Source organism: Felis catus, chromosome D4 (assembly GCF_018350175.1).
Source record: "Felis catus isolate Fca126 chromosome D4, F.catus_Fca126_mat1.0, whole genome shotgun sequence".
Taxonomy (NCBI): Eukaryota; Metazoa; Chordata; class Mammalia; order Carnivora; family Felidae; genus Felis; species Felis catus.
Window position 1 is genome coordinate 91,706,963 of NC_058380.1, and position 14,137 is coordinate 91,721,099.

The window sequence follows — 14,137 nt, forward strand, 5'->3', positions numbered from 1 at the left end:
GCCAGTCTGTTTCTTGATCTGCCAAAGGACAGTTGGGATAAAGCGGATTATCTCTCACCAAACACAGCTTTTGCCAAATATGTGACGAACATCTCGTTTTGTCTCATGCCAGTGTTCAGAGGCGGCAACTGCTCACTCCATTTTGCAGAAAAAGAAATAGAGACTCAGAGAGGTGAGATTCCTTCCCCCAAGTCACACAGCACATTCAGCACCCCCACTCTGAGGGGGTCATCTGAGCAACGGGAACAGTCCAAACCGAAAAACAGGCTGGGCTTTGACGTTACTCGATTTAAGTGCTCTACGCCCTGTGCGGTCTGGAGTCTGCCACATCCTCGGATACGGCAGCAAGGCTGTCCTGCCTCTGACAGAGCTCGGATAGCGGCCGGGTTCCGTGAACCTCCGGGCTGAGTTTGCCACAGGCAACTCCCCGTCCAAACTACAGGTTCAGTGGAGGGTTCATTCGAGTCCCATCACCGTCACCTAGTGAGCTCCTCCTGGCGTCTGGGAGGCCAAGGCCGAGCTGTGTACCCACCAGCTGCCCGGCAGGAAACGGCTCTTGTAAAGAGGAGGTTCACCTGCAGCGGTCTACCCCCACCCCCCTCCTTAAGGGTAAGATCAGGAAGCTGTCCTAATTGGCGACTTTCTGCAGCAGGTTCCGGAGACTGTCAGACCTCACTCTTGCAGGATCGGGGACAGCGCAGAAGCCTGAGAGAGGCCCCAGAGTCCAGGAGAGACTTCCCCGGCCAAGCTCTTGCCCCCTGGGCAGGCAACCCCCTGCAGACCTTGGTGCCCAAAGGGCTGAGCAATCTTAAAGTACCTGCCGGTGGTTTGAGCCTGAAGGTGCTTTTAGACTTTGCTGTTTCCAAGGATTTTCACACACACGTTTTTAAAACCTTGGATTCTGATGAAAGCAGGCCTTTGGGGCTTGCAGCGCTAAGAACAGGGGGAGGAAGCCCTGGCCCAGCCCCGATTGGGAAGTGGCCGACCCGCCCCCACCGGCCTGCTCAGTCTGGGGACACCTCGGTCCCGGCTTGCTGGAAAGGGGTGAGTCACTTTGGTCGTCGGGCGGCTCAGGGGATTCCCACTCAGGTTCCTTCCTGCCAAAAAGAAAGCAAAACTCCACCCGAGGGAGGCAGCCACAGTGGGAGGGCCCAGGGAGGGCCCGGGACAGCCCCAAGCAGCCCCAGGAAGGCCCGCGCCGTGCTCGCCCTGCTCCCTGAAGGCTGGGGTCTGGGAGGCCGCAGAAGGCCACTGTCATGGACCTCAGCGCCCCCCAGAGAGAGGCATGGGCCGGCTGCAGATTGGGGTTCGTGCTGCGGTGTGAACACTGGCCGCTCCGGGGCAGGAGGGTCCATCGGCTGCCAGTGAGTCTCTGGACTCCCGCGCTCACTCCACTCGATGGCCCGAGTGGAGCTCCAGAGGGGAGGCAGCCCCTCTGTTCTCCTTTCCCACGGGGTCATCTGTGCCCAGGGACACCTCTGAATGCGGCACCTCCTCTCCCAACAGGCTGCTCCTCTCAGAGGCCTCATGTCCTTTACTCGGGCTTGTGCGCGTGGAGCCTGAGGCAGGAGGGCTGACCCAGGCCCCCGCTCAGGATCCAGACACGGGAGGTCCCTCCTGTGCCCAGCACTGTCCCCAGAGGAAAGGCCCCCCACTAAGGACGGGCTCCCTTACCAAACACAACCCAGTTTCTGTCCTGTCTCGTTTCTCAGACATGAGAAGGCTCCCCCTGGGCAGCAGCTTCCGAAAGACGCCGGGTTTGCTCTCACGGTACCGTCCTCTGACAGAACCTTTCTAGAAAGGCCGGCCGGGAGGGGCGCCCCGCGCCCCCCGCCCCCCCAACAAAGTGCACACCTGCCACAGTCCCTCTCCCAGGGCAACCCCCTCAGAAAGGAGAAACGCACGGGTGGTGAGGCTCGTGCTAACTTAGCAGCAGGGCGGGGGTGTCCCAGGGCTGCAGAGAGGAGGAGGAGAAGCCGGCGTCCTGAAGGGTCAGCCCAGGGCTGGCCCCCAGCAGTGACCCCGTGCCGAAGTCGCTCGTGGTGACCCACATGTGCAGAACACAGCGTCCTCTGGGAGCAGAGGCGGGCGACAGCTTCCACGCCCACCTCAACTCCCTGTAGACTTGGAAAGAGACGCAGAAAGTCGCAAGAGTGGTGAGGGGGGAAGAGGAGGGGACACGTTCACTCTACACCACCCCACGTTTTCAAACCCACCCGATGATATTACCAGTTGAAAACCGTGTGTGTTTTAAGCAACAGAAGGTCACTTCAGAAGCTCTGGAAAACACAGAAAAGTACCACGGAGAAAACACAGATCACCCCCGATTCTCCCACCCGGAAGCGCACTCCGCAGAGGTCCCCTACTCCGTTTAGCACCCACCTCCCTCCGGCCAACCTCAGAACAGAAATGCCACACCATACCCCAGAGCCAAAGGCCCAGGCCACAACCTCACGGGCAGAATTTAAAATGCCCAGTCTGGGCGCACCTGGCTGGTTCATCCAGGAGAGCATGCAACTCTTGATCTCAGGGTTGTGAGTTTGAGCATAGAGATTACCTTAAAACAAAAACCAAAAAACCAAAAAACAGCCCAGGCTGCCCGGGGCATCTCTAGCCTCTGCTCACTGGGCAGGTCTAGCCCCAGGGCATTTGCACCAGCCAGGCCCTTACCGGGACCAGCTCCCTTCCTCTCCCAGGCACTTGGCAACCCCCTGAGCCCTCTGCAGGCCTTAGAAGGTCTCCAGATAGAGGAGTCTCTCTCCTGGTGGCCTTGAGTTAAGAGGGATCCTCCTCCCCACATCCCATGTAACTCAAATCAGGTCGTATGTCTCTTCCCCAGATATGGGTCCCTGTTTGGCAGTGGTCCCTTTGGCCACATTCGGGGCTCAGTTCCTGGCTCGTTTTTGTCGGACAGATGAAGGCACGATCCGGTAACTAATGGCCGGACAGAGTTCGGGTCCCCAGGGCCGTCTTTGGAGCCTGATGCCACCGCCCTCCTCCTGGCCCACCTCGCCCCTCCCCAACGGGCACAGCAGCAGGTCCGCAGCCGCCCTCTGCCGGGCCCAGCCGGAACTGCAGCCCGGGCCCTGAGGGCGCCGCGAGCACCTGCTCTCTCCAGGGACCTTGCTCTGATTGCCTCATTTCAAACGTGCAGACCGTGAGGTGGCTTTGCTCACACTCGCACCCACCAAGTTGATCACCCGGCCAAGGTCCGCAGCCCCGTCTCTGGGAGGCTCCAAATGGCCCTCCCAGGGTCTCTCCACCCCGCCACAGCGGGCTCTCCTGGGCCCACCGCTGCTGCCCTCTGCAGTGGGCCCCCCTGTTCAGCTGTAACCCTGAACCCCAGCATTCTCCAGCCCAAATGGGACCTCCAACCCTGGTCCTCCCACCTGTCCACCGTCCTTCCTTGCTTCCCCAGACCCCAGGCCACACCTGTCAGCCCCCACCCTCTCCAGCCAGCTGGCATCTCTCTCTCCCAGTGACCATCTGCCGATGCCCTGTCCCCGCTTGGTCTAGGTGGTCCTACCCTCTGACGCTGACCGGGGCTGAAGGGAGTCTCTCCCCGGTGCCCGTGCTCCCTCACAGGGTGACCTCCCTGCCTTGTCCTCCTGCACACGGGGCCTTTCCAGTCCTCCCGGCCTGCTGGGGAACCGGACACTGGTTGGACCCTTTTTAATCTCCCTCCTGCACAGAACCGAAGAATATTCAGTGATGGCAAGCAGTACAAATGTTCCTTGGCTGAACCTCACGTAAACAATCATGCTGGTAAGAAAGGGAAATGCGTTCGACAGAAAATACGAACAAGGATAGGGGTGCCCGGGTGGCTCAGTCGGCTAAGCGTCCGACTTTGGCTCAGGTCATGATCTCACGGTTCGTCCTCCATCGGGCTCTGTGCTGACAGCTTGGAGCCTGGAGCCTGCTTTGGATTCTGCGTCTCCCTCGCTCTTTGCCCCTCCCCCACTCATGCTCTGTCTCACAAATAAATAAACATTAAAAACATACAAACAAGGAAAAACGGATGGATTAGAAGTTTCTTTCCATTGTTGCATTTTTTCATGAGCAAGGGAATACTTACACAACGTACAAGTTTTTTGCTGTAGTGATTGATGTTATAATCCAGTCCGTTTTTCCGCCTCAATATCTGCAAATTTGATGATAAGCTTGTCACGACTGATCTTTTTCTTCTCACGTTCAAGAGACAGCCCGGCCGTATTTGTCTACTTTTGCTCACAGTTGGTCCAACTTTTTACTAACCTTAATTTGGGTAATTTTCTTTCGCTCGAAGCCACAGATTAGGGGGAACTTGAAACAGGATACATTTGGCAAAGAGTCATAAAAATCCCACTTTACGTCACCTTCTGGAAACTGTGACTCGACCGCAAGCAATCCTAGTGGCTTTTGGACATCTCTGCTGCTGAAAAACTGTGAATTCAAATGAAAACTCCAAGTGGCCACCCGGAATGACAGGACTCAAATAAATTAAGCGCATTAGTGGCTGCACCAATGTGCTCTGGTGTTCTATTTAAACACGGGACAACAAAATCCCATCGGGGCTGGAAACACGGTGCACCCAACGTTTAGGAGCTCCCCCTAGAAACAAAGTTGTAGCTGATTTGCACGCATGCAGCGCGTGTCCAAAGATAGGTCTCCATCAGTGTGTTGATGCGAAGTCTACCCACTTGGGCTGAAGTCAAGAGGTATCTGGGGCGGTATTTTATCACTGACGTTATCCGGAATTGGTAGCACGCAGCAGAACTTTTAGCTAGTGTTGTTACGATCTAGCCTTTGGGCCGCAGGACGAGGTGGTGTCAGCGGAGGCGGGCCTGCGGGCCGGGGCTGCACGCTGCGGGACTGGCCGGAAATCCGTGCAAGGACAGCTGGACCCCCGATCTCCTCCCCAGCCAGCACATCCGGGTGCCTTTCCCTTCCTCACTGGCGGGCAGTGGGCAGTGAATCCGGTGGTTCCCCGGCCTCAGGGCCGCCGGGCTCCCTTGAAGCTGGCAGTAAGGCTAAGCAGGAGACAGTGGTCAGCGAGATACTGCTCTTTGGGACCCTCGGAAGAAAGCGCTGCATCCCAGCCCCATCACCCTGAACAGGAGCCCACCCTGGAAGACCCCGGCATGCCACAAGGCTCCCAGCTGCTCCTCTGCAGTGTGACAGACAGCGGAGGGTTGTCGCACACTTGAGTGAGACACAGACACCAGACCTGATGGGAGGAGAGCAGGGGCGCTGCGGGTGCCACAGGAAAACGCGAACAGAGCTGAAATCAGCACCCGCACAGGAGAAGAGCGAAAGCCCTGTGAGACAGGGGCCCCACCGGGGCACACGGAACATAACAGGGAGCACTTAGAAATGCAAGATGTGCCATCGGGTTGGAGAAAAATGTCTGTAGAACAATTATAAATTTCGAAACTCTCCGAAAAGTAGAACAGAAAGAAAAGGAATTTAAATGTTTTTTAACATTGATTTAGTTTTGAGAGACAGAGTGAGACAGAGAGTGAGGGGAGGAGGGGCAGACACAGAATCTGGAGCAGGGTCCAGGCTCTGAGCTGTCAGCACAGGGCCCGATGCGGGGCTCCAACCCATGAACCGTGAGATCATGACCTGAGCCCAAGTCAGACGCTCAACCGACTGAGCCACCCAGGCACCCCGAGCGTTAGACTCTCAATGCCAGACTCTAACATCTTAGTAACAGTGGTTTCAGAGAGTGGAAACAGACAATAGAGAGGAAGAAGTTATGAAAGGAATAGCACAAGAGGGCACCTGGGGGGCTCAGTCGGTTAAGCCTCCGACTTCCGCTCAGGTCATGATCTTGTGATTCCTGAGTTCCAGCCCCACGTCGGGCTCTGCGCTGGCAACTCAGAGCCTGGAGCCTGCTTCGGATTCTGTGTTTCCCTCTCTCTCTACCTCTTCCCTGCTTGTGCTCTGTGTGTGTGTGTGTGTGTGTGTGTGTGTGTGTGTGTCTCAAAAATAAACATTGAAAAAAATGGAAGAAAAAAAAAAAAAGAAAGAAAGCCACATCATGAAATTGCAGGAAAAAGGAGGAAGGATAAAAGATTCTGAAAACTTTCAGAGAGCGAGAGCGAGAGCGAGAGAGGATGCACCCACACAAAGCAGATCATTCAGAAAGGCCTGACAGCCAGGAAAGCATGGGACATCTCAACAGAAAGGTGGACACTAGAAGACAAGGGAACACGCTTTTGAAATCCAAGACAAAACATATTCCAATCTATAATTCATGTAATAAAGACACTTTCAAACGTGCTGTGTCTCAAAACATGTGCCTCCCACGTACTCCTGGTCTGAAAGCTACTGGAGCTTTCCTGGGAAAGGAAATACAATCATAGTGTATTACCGGGATCCGCTATTAACAATATCCATCGAAATGCTGACAAAGGAAATAACCAGTAACTTTTAAGTCAACAATCAGCAAGAGGCACGTTGGTGTGTGGATCCAACCTGACATCATCGGCTTCCATAGGGTGTTCCGCCCCTTCCAGGCACCTGTCCACTCCTTAGGCCCTGGCCAGTCCAAAGCACTGCCCACACTCCCCTGGACACCGCCCCAGCCCCACGTACAGGCCCCCGCTCTCCACACTGTGGGCACAGTGCTCTTCGCCAAAGGCAGACTCAGTGGGTCATCCGTGTTCAAATCTCGAAGAGGCCTCTTCTTTGCAGGCGTCTGTCTGGAACCGTCAGACCCACGACACCTTGTGCACTGGAGGTGAAGCCCAGATGTCACCTCCTGTGACGCCTACAGTGGAGACAGCCTGGATATAGCAGCTGGAGGGAAAATTTCTCTGGGCTAAATACCATATCAGAGAAGCAGAAAATAGGCTGAGGGCCCCTGAAAATAGCCGGAGATATTATCCAATCTGAAGGGCAGAGCAAATAAAGGTTGAAAAAAGAACGGTGGGACAGACAGAACTACCAGGATCACATCCCAGAGAAAGACAAGACAAAGAGTGGGACAGAAAAATTAAAATATCTAAACACTAGTAAAAATCGTCCCTTTTTTGTTTTTAATACTTACTCATTTTTGAGAGACAGAGACGGAGTGCAAGTGGGGGAGGGGCAGAGAGAGAGAGGGAGACGCAGAATCCGAAGCAGCTCCAGGCTCCCAGAGCCCGATGTGGGGCTCGAACCCACAAACCGTGAGATCATGACTTGAACTGAAGTCTGGCGCTTAACCGACTGAGCCACCCAGGCGCCCCCAAATCATCCCAATGTGATGAACAACATTAACGTATGTATCCAAGAAGCTCAGGAAACCCGAGTAGGATAAATAAAAACAAAAGTGAGCACCTGGGGGGCTAAGCCTCCGACTTTGGCTCAGGTCATGATCTCTTAGTTCACAAGTTCGAGCCCCGTGTCAAGCTTGAAGCTGTCAGCACAGAGCCTGCTTAGGATTCTGTCTCCCTCCTCTCTCTCTCTGCCCCTCCCCCACTGCCTTGCGCGTGCACACTCTTGTCTCTCCCCCAAATAAAAAACCAAATGTGTACCTGGGCACTTGAAAGGAAAATCCAAAAATCAAGAGAAAATCTTGAAAGTGGAGAACATGTCACATGACTTGCAGAGGACGATGTTACCAACGACGGTACCCACCGCTGACTTCTCACTTGGAAGCAAGGGAAGTCCGAAGACGGTGGGACTCGAAAACAGAAATAGCATACGACCCAACAATTCCACTTCCTTGTGTCTAAAGGATTGAAAGCAGGGTGACAAAAAGCTACGTGTACATCTGTGTTCATAGCAGGATTACCCACGACATCATTCATAACGGCTAATGGCGGAAGCAACCCACGTCCGCAGCTGGCTGGCTGGCTGGCTGAATGGCCAATTTTGGTAGGGGCACACGACGGAATAGTATTCAACCTTAAAAAGGAAGGAACTTCGGACACACGCTGTGCGATGAGTGAGCCTTGAGGGCACTGCTGAGAGCCAGTCACTGCTGACGCACTACTTACCAGGCCTCCTAAAGCTGGTTGTGTGGCACCCGCTCCGGCTCCGGCTCCGTCCCCAACGCTACTCTTCCCTGGACCCTGAGTCAACTGGAAGCACCCAGAGCCCGGAGGGGCTGTGCGCCGGTGAGTGGGAGGAGGCACAGACACCTGCACCACCCGTGTCCTTGTAGGAGGGCACGCCACAAGGACAGGGGCACCGGAAGTCTTTGTGGCTTCGGGCCTGGACTCCTGACCAAAGGCTGGATGGGGCTGTGCGGATACCGGCAGATGCCCGCGCGGACAGAGGACACCTAGGTCTGGATAGCCGTCCTCTGGGCCTGAGCCACCCAGGGCAGTTGCGAGGCTGCGGAGCTGATGCAACTTCTCTTGCCGGGATCCCAGCCACGACTCTCGAGGGCCCTGCAGTGGGTTCACGTGGTCAAATGTTGGCGAAATCCACGGACCTCATGTTAACGATCGGTTAAGGCCGCTGCCTCTTTCCAGGTAGGCTGTTCCTTCATCACACTCTTTCTGGGGCCCACTGGGGAGACCACGGCATTTTTGGGACCCCACTATGGCGATCTCGAGTTGGGATGCATTTAGTTGGGGTTTATGGGAGATTTTTATGATGTTGTTTTGCTTGCCTTCCCTGGGTGGGTACGTCTTCTATGGCTGCGAATTGCCCACCCCCACAGTCTAGGCACGGGGAAGTGAGGAAGAAAACAAGACTTGTGCTCTGAACCAGAAGTGAGTCTGCAAATTGGGAGCAGAGGACCTGGTTCTCCCCAACATCTGGATAAAGGGCGTGAGTGGGGAAGGTGCCGGGGCGCGCACCCGATACGTTTATCTTCTCCGATAAATGTATTCCATAACAAAGTAGACACAATTTTACGTACTGTATATCTTTTTTCTTTTAGACGGGGACTGCATTTGTCAGAATTCCCATCTGTGGAGCAGGGAGCCATAGCAATGCCACCAAGGGTGAGCGCATCTATGCAAAGCCCCAAGTGTTACCCAAACCAATGTCAATACCAAAGATGAGGTACAAATTCTGTCAAACGGCCTAGGGAAATGTCTGAGGAGTCTTTCTGTTTTCATAAAACCATTCTGCAAAGTCATGAGGTGGCCAAGAGAATACAGCCAAAAATGTAATCAAAAGTATTAAAGAGATGCATTTGACACTTCCTACAAATGTTATTTTTCCAAACTTTGTGATGCTTGAGGAGTTTGTCGGCTTTTGAAAACGTACTGACTTCTCGTTATGTAAGTTATCTGTAAGCTAGTAATTACTGTAAAATAAAGCATCCATTTTTAACGTTATACAAAATTAACTTTTGTAACTAAGCTTATTTTATCATTTTACTTTTTTTTTTTGAGAGACCCTCCCCAAATTGCATATGCTTTAGGCCCCACCAAACCCGGATCCACCCTCGTCCCCAACATCTTCGCAACACGTGACCGCAACTCCAGGGAAACGGAACTTCAAACTGCGTGCAGGGTGACGAAATAAAAAGCACGAAACAGAAACTGAGCTCAAATACAGAAAAGCTGAGGAGGCAACGTGTCCCTTGGCATCCAGTTTTCCGCATCCCCACCGCGCACGTGACCGGGAAGGGGGTGGTCCCTCCCCGTGCCCAAAGGTGGACCAGAGGGCTAGGTGTGGGCCCACCGAGCGCCTGCGGGGCCGCCAGTCCCCCACTGGGGTCGGGGCTCCGCGGTCCTGTCCTCTCGGCGCGCCCCGGCACCCACCCCACTCACGCCATCCCTCCTATTGGCGCCCTCGCCCCCACCGCACCCCTGCTCTTCCTGCGCATCGCCCCACCGCACCCCTCCGCCTCCTAGGGGCCCTGGTCTCCCCCGCACACCGGAGCCCCCTCTCCTCCCCGAGTCGCCCCTCCCCACTTTCCCCCCAGCGGGGATCCGCTGTCCCCACCGCGCGTCCCCTCGCCCTGCCGCCAGCGTCCCCGGGCCTAGCCCAGGGCGCCGTCAGAGCACCCTCCGCGCCCGGGCCGCGCACGGCCCCGACGCCTCCCTCCCAACGTCGCGCGCCGCCCGCCGATCCCTCGGCCGAGCCGGGCGCGGATTGGCCTTGAGAAGAGGGAAGTGTCCGCCCCCCGAGCCGCCGGCCAATGGGGAGGCGGGGGCGGGCCGGCGGCGGGCGCCGGAAGCGGCCGAGCGACGAGGGGACGTCGCGTCGCCGGGTCTCGAGCAGCTGCCGCGGAGCCGCCGGACGGACCGCCGGACCTGCCTGCCCGCCATGGCCGAGAGCGACTGGGACACGGTGACGGTGCTGCGCAAGAAGGGCCCCACGGCCGCCCAGGCCAAGTCCAAGCAGGTGCGGCGCCGTGTGGGCCTCGGGACTCAGGGGCGGCCGCGCGGGCGGGGCGGCCGCGGGGCGGGGAGCCCGGGGATGGGGGACCCGGTGGGGACGGGGACTAGGGGCAGGGTGGGGACCGGGGCTGGGTGGGCCAGGGGGCGGCGGATCAGCAAGGGGCCTGCGTCAGGGGATGGCCCCGGGGCTAGGAGACAGGAGACCGGCGTGAGGAAAATGGCCGGGCTCGGACAGTTACGACAGAGGCGGGGTGCGGGCAAGGGCCAGGGCCCGGCCGCAGGATATGGGACTACAGGTCGGCGTGGTGGGAGGACGGAGGGGTGAGGGAGATGGTGGGGGCGTGGACCGGCTGCGCTGGGGTGGGTGCGGAAAGGCCCAGCAGTCTTTGGAGCCAGGGACACAGGTCCGGGGGTGAGGCTGTAAATAGGGACAGGGACAGGGTGGACTTGCGGCCTCTGACAGCCGGGATGGGGGGGATGGGGGACCAGGTGAGGTTGAAGAGGTGGACCTGGGGGCGGGGACTGGGGACCGCGGTGCAGATAGGGGGCGGAGGCGGTACGGACGCCCCCAGGGTCTCTCCCGCAGATGCCTGGGCAGCCTGACGCTGCCTGTGGAGCATCGCGGAGGCGCGTTTCAGGCCATCGGGGGTCCCTGTGACTGGGCTGAGGTGGCCTAGAGACCCAGTGCTTCTGGGTCTTTCAAGTGTAGATGACACGCCCTGGGAGGTACTTGGTAACCGGTCTCTAGCTTGGTTAATCTGTGCGGAATTCACCTGTGAGCTTCAGTGACCACCTCTGCCGGGCCTGGGGCCTGCGCCCTGGTGCCCGGTCTAGGCTGGGACTGGGTGCAGCCTTAGCACCTGGCAGTCGCTGACCTGCCCTGACCTTATCATTTGCATGGTCAAAACCAAATTCGCTGTTCCTTTTTTTTTTTCCCCAGAGGAAATTTCATAGCCATAAGCTAGGAGTCACCCGAACATGTCTAGAAAGCATCTCTGAACGTATCACACTCAGAAGGGCCCCGGTCACTTCTCCGAAGCGTCAGAATTGTCAAGAAATGCGTTGCGTTAACTTTTGGCAAACGTAGACAGAAGGGTATTGCTCTCGTTGGTGATGTCTGGGGGCTGGGCTCTCCTCTCAGGAGTCAGGTCCACGGAGGAAGGTTGCACCAGGCCAGCGCTTGACCTTCCTTCCTGGTTTTGCAGGAGAGCCTAGTGGAGGAGTAGGTCCGCCGTGAGCACGGATTTCTCAGAGGGACCCGTCAGCCTGTGCTTGTCCGCAGTGAGGAAGCGAGGGGTGGGGGTGGCGGGCGCGGGGGTACCTCGTACGTGATAGCAGAGGGAGGGTTTTGCGAGGTGAGCTTGGGTTTCGCACCAGCCGAGCTTGTGAGTCTGGAAGCGCAGCAGTGCCTGGGGCCGTGAACTCGAGCCGGGCTTCCCCGGGCTCCAGAGGCACCTGCCGTGGGCACGCGTGCTGTCCGGCTAACAGCGGCCTCAGCTGGTGTTTGCCAGACCCTGCCAAAGCCGATTTTGACCAGAACCCTTTTCTGAACGTTCTAGGCTATCCTAGCAGCTCAGAGACGGGGAGAAGATGTGGAGACTTCCAAGAAGTGTGAGTACTTGTACTTCCTCACATAACGAGGGTGCGCTGTCGGGGCATCTCTGTGACAGGCGCCCGCCTCGCCTGTGCTGCCCCCAGGGGTGTCGGGGCGGCTGCCGGCAGCTGGGGCCGCTGCGGGGCTGGGGGACGCCTGGGGTCTTAGCTGAGCAGCTGTGCTCACTTCCTGTAGTGAGGACAGAATTCTGGACTCCATGCTCTTAAGCCTGTGACTTCCCCGTGTTTGGATACCTGGCTTCCCGTGTCTCCCTGGCACAGGTCGCTTGTCATGCCTGGTTCCCGTCTTGAAACGGCTTTGTTTTGGGTTTGTTGCAAACCCTGTCCTCTGTTTTTGTCGCATGTTGGTCCAGGGGCCGCCGGCCAGAACAAACAGCATTCGATCACCAAGAACACGGCCAAGCTGGACCGGGAGACTGAGGAGCTGCACCACGACCGGGTGACCCTGGAGGTGGGCAAGGTGATCCAGCAAGGCCGGCAGAGCAAGGGGCTGACTCAGAAGGACTTGGCCACGGTGAGCGCGGCAGGGTCGTCCTCCCAGGCTTGGCGGGGGGGGGGGGGGGGAGGGGGTGGGGGGAGGGGGCCGGGACTCAAGGCCTTGTTTGCCCTTGGCCCTGGGATTCTCTCTGGAAGCCGGGGCAGGGCGGATGTAAGTTCCTTTCCAGCATGAGGTGGCTTCCAGCGCGTGTAGCCCCAGCTGCTCAGTAAGGCCCTCGGCCGCGTGCTGCCTGGAAGGTGGTGCTTTGGCGACTCCCTTGGCTGTGTGCTAGCTTCGTGGCCTCTTCTTACCGAACCGCTATGCGTGTGATACGTTTCTTTAGAAAATCAACGAAAAGCCACAGGTCATCGCGGACTATGAAAGCGGACGGGCCATTCCTAATAACCAGGTTCTGGGCAAGATCGAGAGAGCTATCGGTGAGTATCTTTAGGTCCCTTATTGGGTCTCCGCTGCTGCCCTCTGACCAGGTGCCCTCACTGAGCACAGGATGGCCCCTGAGGCCGTGGAATTCTCCAGACCCCTAAGAAGCTCATGAGGGCACCGTCTTGGGCGCCTTCCCCTGCTTTCACCTTTCACACCCTGTCTACCCCTCCCTCTGCTGCTGGCCAGCGCCCTCTGGGCCTGTGGACAGAGGGCTCAGTGGCCCTCCTGTTCAGGCACTTGTGTCCCCCCCTCCCCTGCCGCCATGGGTATTGACTTCCTCTCTGGTGTCAGCATGGCCCCCAGCACGGGGAGCTCCCAGAACGCTGGAGTCCCAGTTCTGGTTCTGGGAGGGGCGTCGGGCCTGTCCGCTGGGGGGCTGGCAGGTGCACGTGGGGAGCTAAGCCCAGCCAGGACTGCTGGTGATCCTCCGCCTCCCTGCTCTCTCCCGCCTCCTTCCCTCCTTCCCTCCTTCCCTCCTTCCCTCCTTCCCTCCTTCCCTCCTTCCCATGGAGAAGGTCGTGCGGGCAGTGCTGCCATGTCAGGGCGGATGGGTGGGGACGCTGTGGCGCCGCCCCGCCTCTTGGGTCCCAGACGGGGCGCCGTGGCGGTGAGCGGGCCAATGGCTCTTTCAGGCCTGAAGCTCCGGGGGAAGGATATCGGGAAGCCGATTGAGAAGGGGCCCAGGGCGAAATGAACACAAAGCCTCGAAATCAGTGCGTTCCGGCTGATCTCGCCTGGCTGGTTCCCCTTGACCACCGGTGCCAGCGTGGTCTCTTCACGTGGCCGAGCGGAACGCGGGGCGTCAGCCCTGCCCGGGAACCCCCTCTACCCTGCTGTCAAACAAAACCTTGCAAAGTATTGCTTCTCCTGATTTTTTTTCCTTCCCATCCCTGGTGTCTGCCCAGCCTCGGGGCGGCTCCCCGGGGAGCTCTGAGCGGGACCACCTCACGCTGGCGGGGCTGTGGGGTGGGGTGGCCTGACCCAGAAGAGAAGATGTCTTCTCCAGTCGGCTTTTAGAGAAGCTAATAAACGTGTTGCCCTTCCTGCTGGTGTCCGGTCTGATCTGCCGGGTCCCCGTGTGTGTCTCTCTCTGGCCCACGATGTAGGGAAGAAAGGGTTCTCCTGACATGCCCTGGGGAGTACTTGAGGGACCCTGAAGGTCACCCTCTGCGGTGCCGCTTCCTCGTCACCGTCTGCTGGGACAGGCCACAGGCTTTAGTCAGCCCCTTGATCCCGGACCCGTGCCCTCCCCTGGCGTGGAGTCTCCAGTGGGCTGGACGGCAACGTGGTCTCACCCCAGGCAGGAGGGGGCACTTGGCTGTGCAGG

At 57.9% G+C, this 14,137-nt stretch overlaps 2 protein-coding genes across 2 annotated transcripts; one reads left to right on the top strand and one right to left on the bottom strand.

The window, feature by feature from the left end:
* Nucleotides 1-4,488: 4,488 nt before the first annotated feature.
* On the bottom strand, nucleotides 4,489-9,386 carry LOC123381513. The gene is made up of 3 exons (XM_045042726.1): nucleotides 9,362-9,386; nucleotides 7,968-8,407; nucleotides 4,489-5,009 (listed from the first exon to the last, which is right to left on the bottom strand). Exons 1-3 carry the CDS (start codon nucleotides 9,384-9,386, stop codon nucleotides 4,809-4,811), a joined length of 666 nt encoding a protein of 221 aa, XP_044898661.1. The 3' UTR covers nucleotides 4,489-4,808.
* A 714-nt stretch (nucleotides 9,387-10,100) lies between these two features.
* On the top strand, nucleotides 10,101-13,854 carry EDF1 (endothelial differentiation related factor 1). The gene is made up of 5 exons (XM_011288754.3): nucleotides 10,101-10,278; nucleotides 11,834-11,885; nucleotides 12,242-12,402; nucleotides 12,710-12,803; nucleotides 13,443-13,854. Exons 1-5 carry the CDS (start codon nucleotides 10,201-10,203, stop codon nucleotides 13,502-13,504), a joined length of 447 nt encoding a protein of 148 aa, XP_011287056.1. The 5' UTR covers nucleotides 10,101-10,200; the 3' UTR covers nucleotides 13,505-13,854.
* Nucleotides 13,855-14,137: the final 283 nt, after the last annotated feature.

What these genes read in the sequence shown, in the direction of transcription:
- LOC123381513 (XM_045042726.1), bottom strand. Translation starts at nt 9,386, where the DNA reads ATGTTGGGGACGAGGGTGGATCCGG. An exon ending in GGGGACGAGGGTGGATCCGG is followed by an intron (nt 8,408 to 9,361) that starts GTTTGGTGGGGC and finishes CGTTAACATGAG; the next exon opens with GTCCGTGGATTTCGCCAACA. An exon ending in AACCAGCTTTAGGAGGCCTG is followed by an intron (nt 5,010 to 7,967) that starts GTAAGTAGTGCG and finishes TCTCCTGCTTAG; the next exon opens with CCTTACTGCCAGCTTCAAGG.
- EDF1 (XM_011288754.3), top strand. Translation starts at nt 10,201, where the DNA reads ATGGCCGAGAGCGACTGGGACACGGTGACGGTGCTGCGCAAGAAGGGC. An exon ending in CCCAGGCCAAGTCCAAGCAG is followed by an intron (nt 10,279 to 11,833) that starts GTGCGGCGCCGT and finishes TGAACGTTCTAG; the next exon opens with GCTATCCTAGCAGCTCAGAG. An exon ending in CTCAGAAGGACTTGGCCACG is followed by an intron (nt 12,403 to 12,709) that starts GTGAGCGCGGCA and finishes ACGTTTCTTTAG; the next exon opens with AAAATCAACGAAAAGCCACA.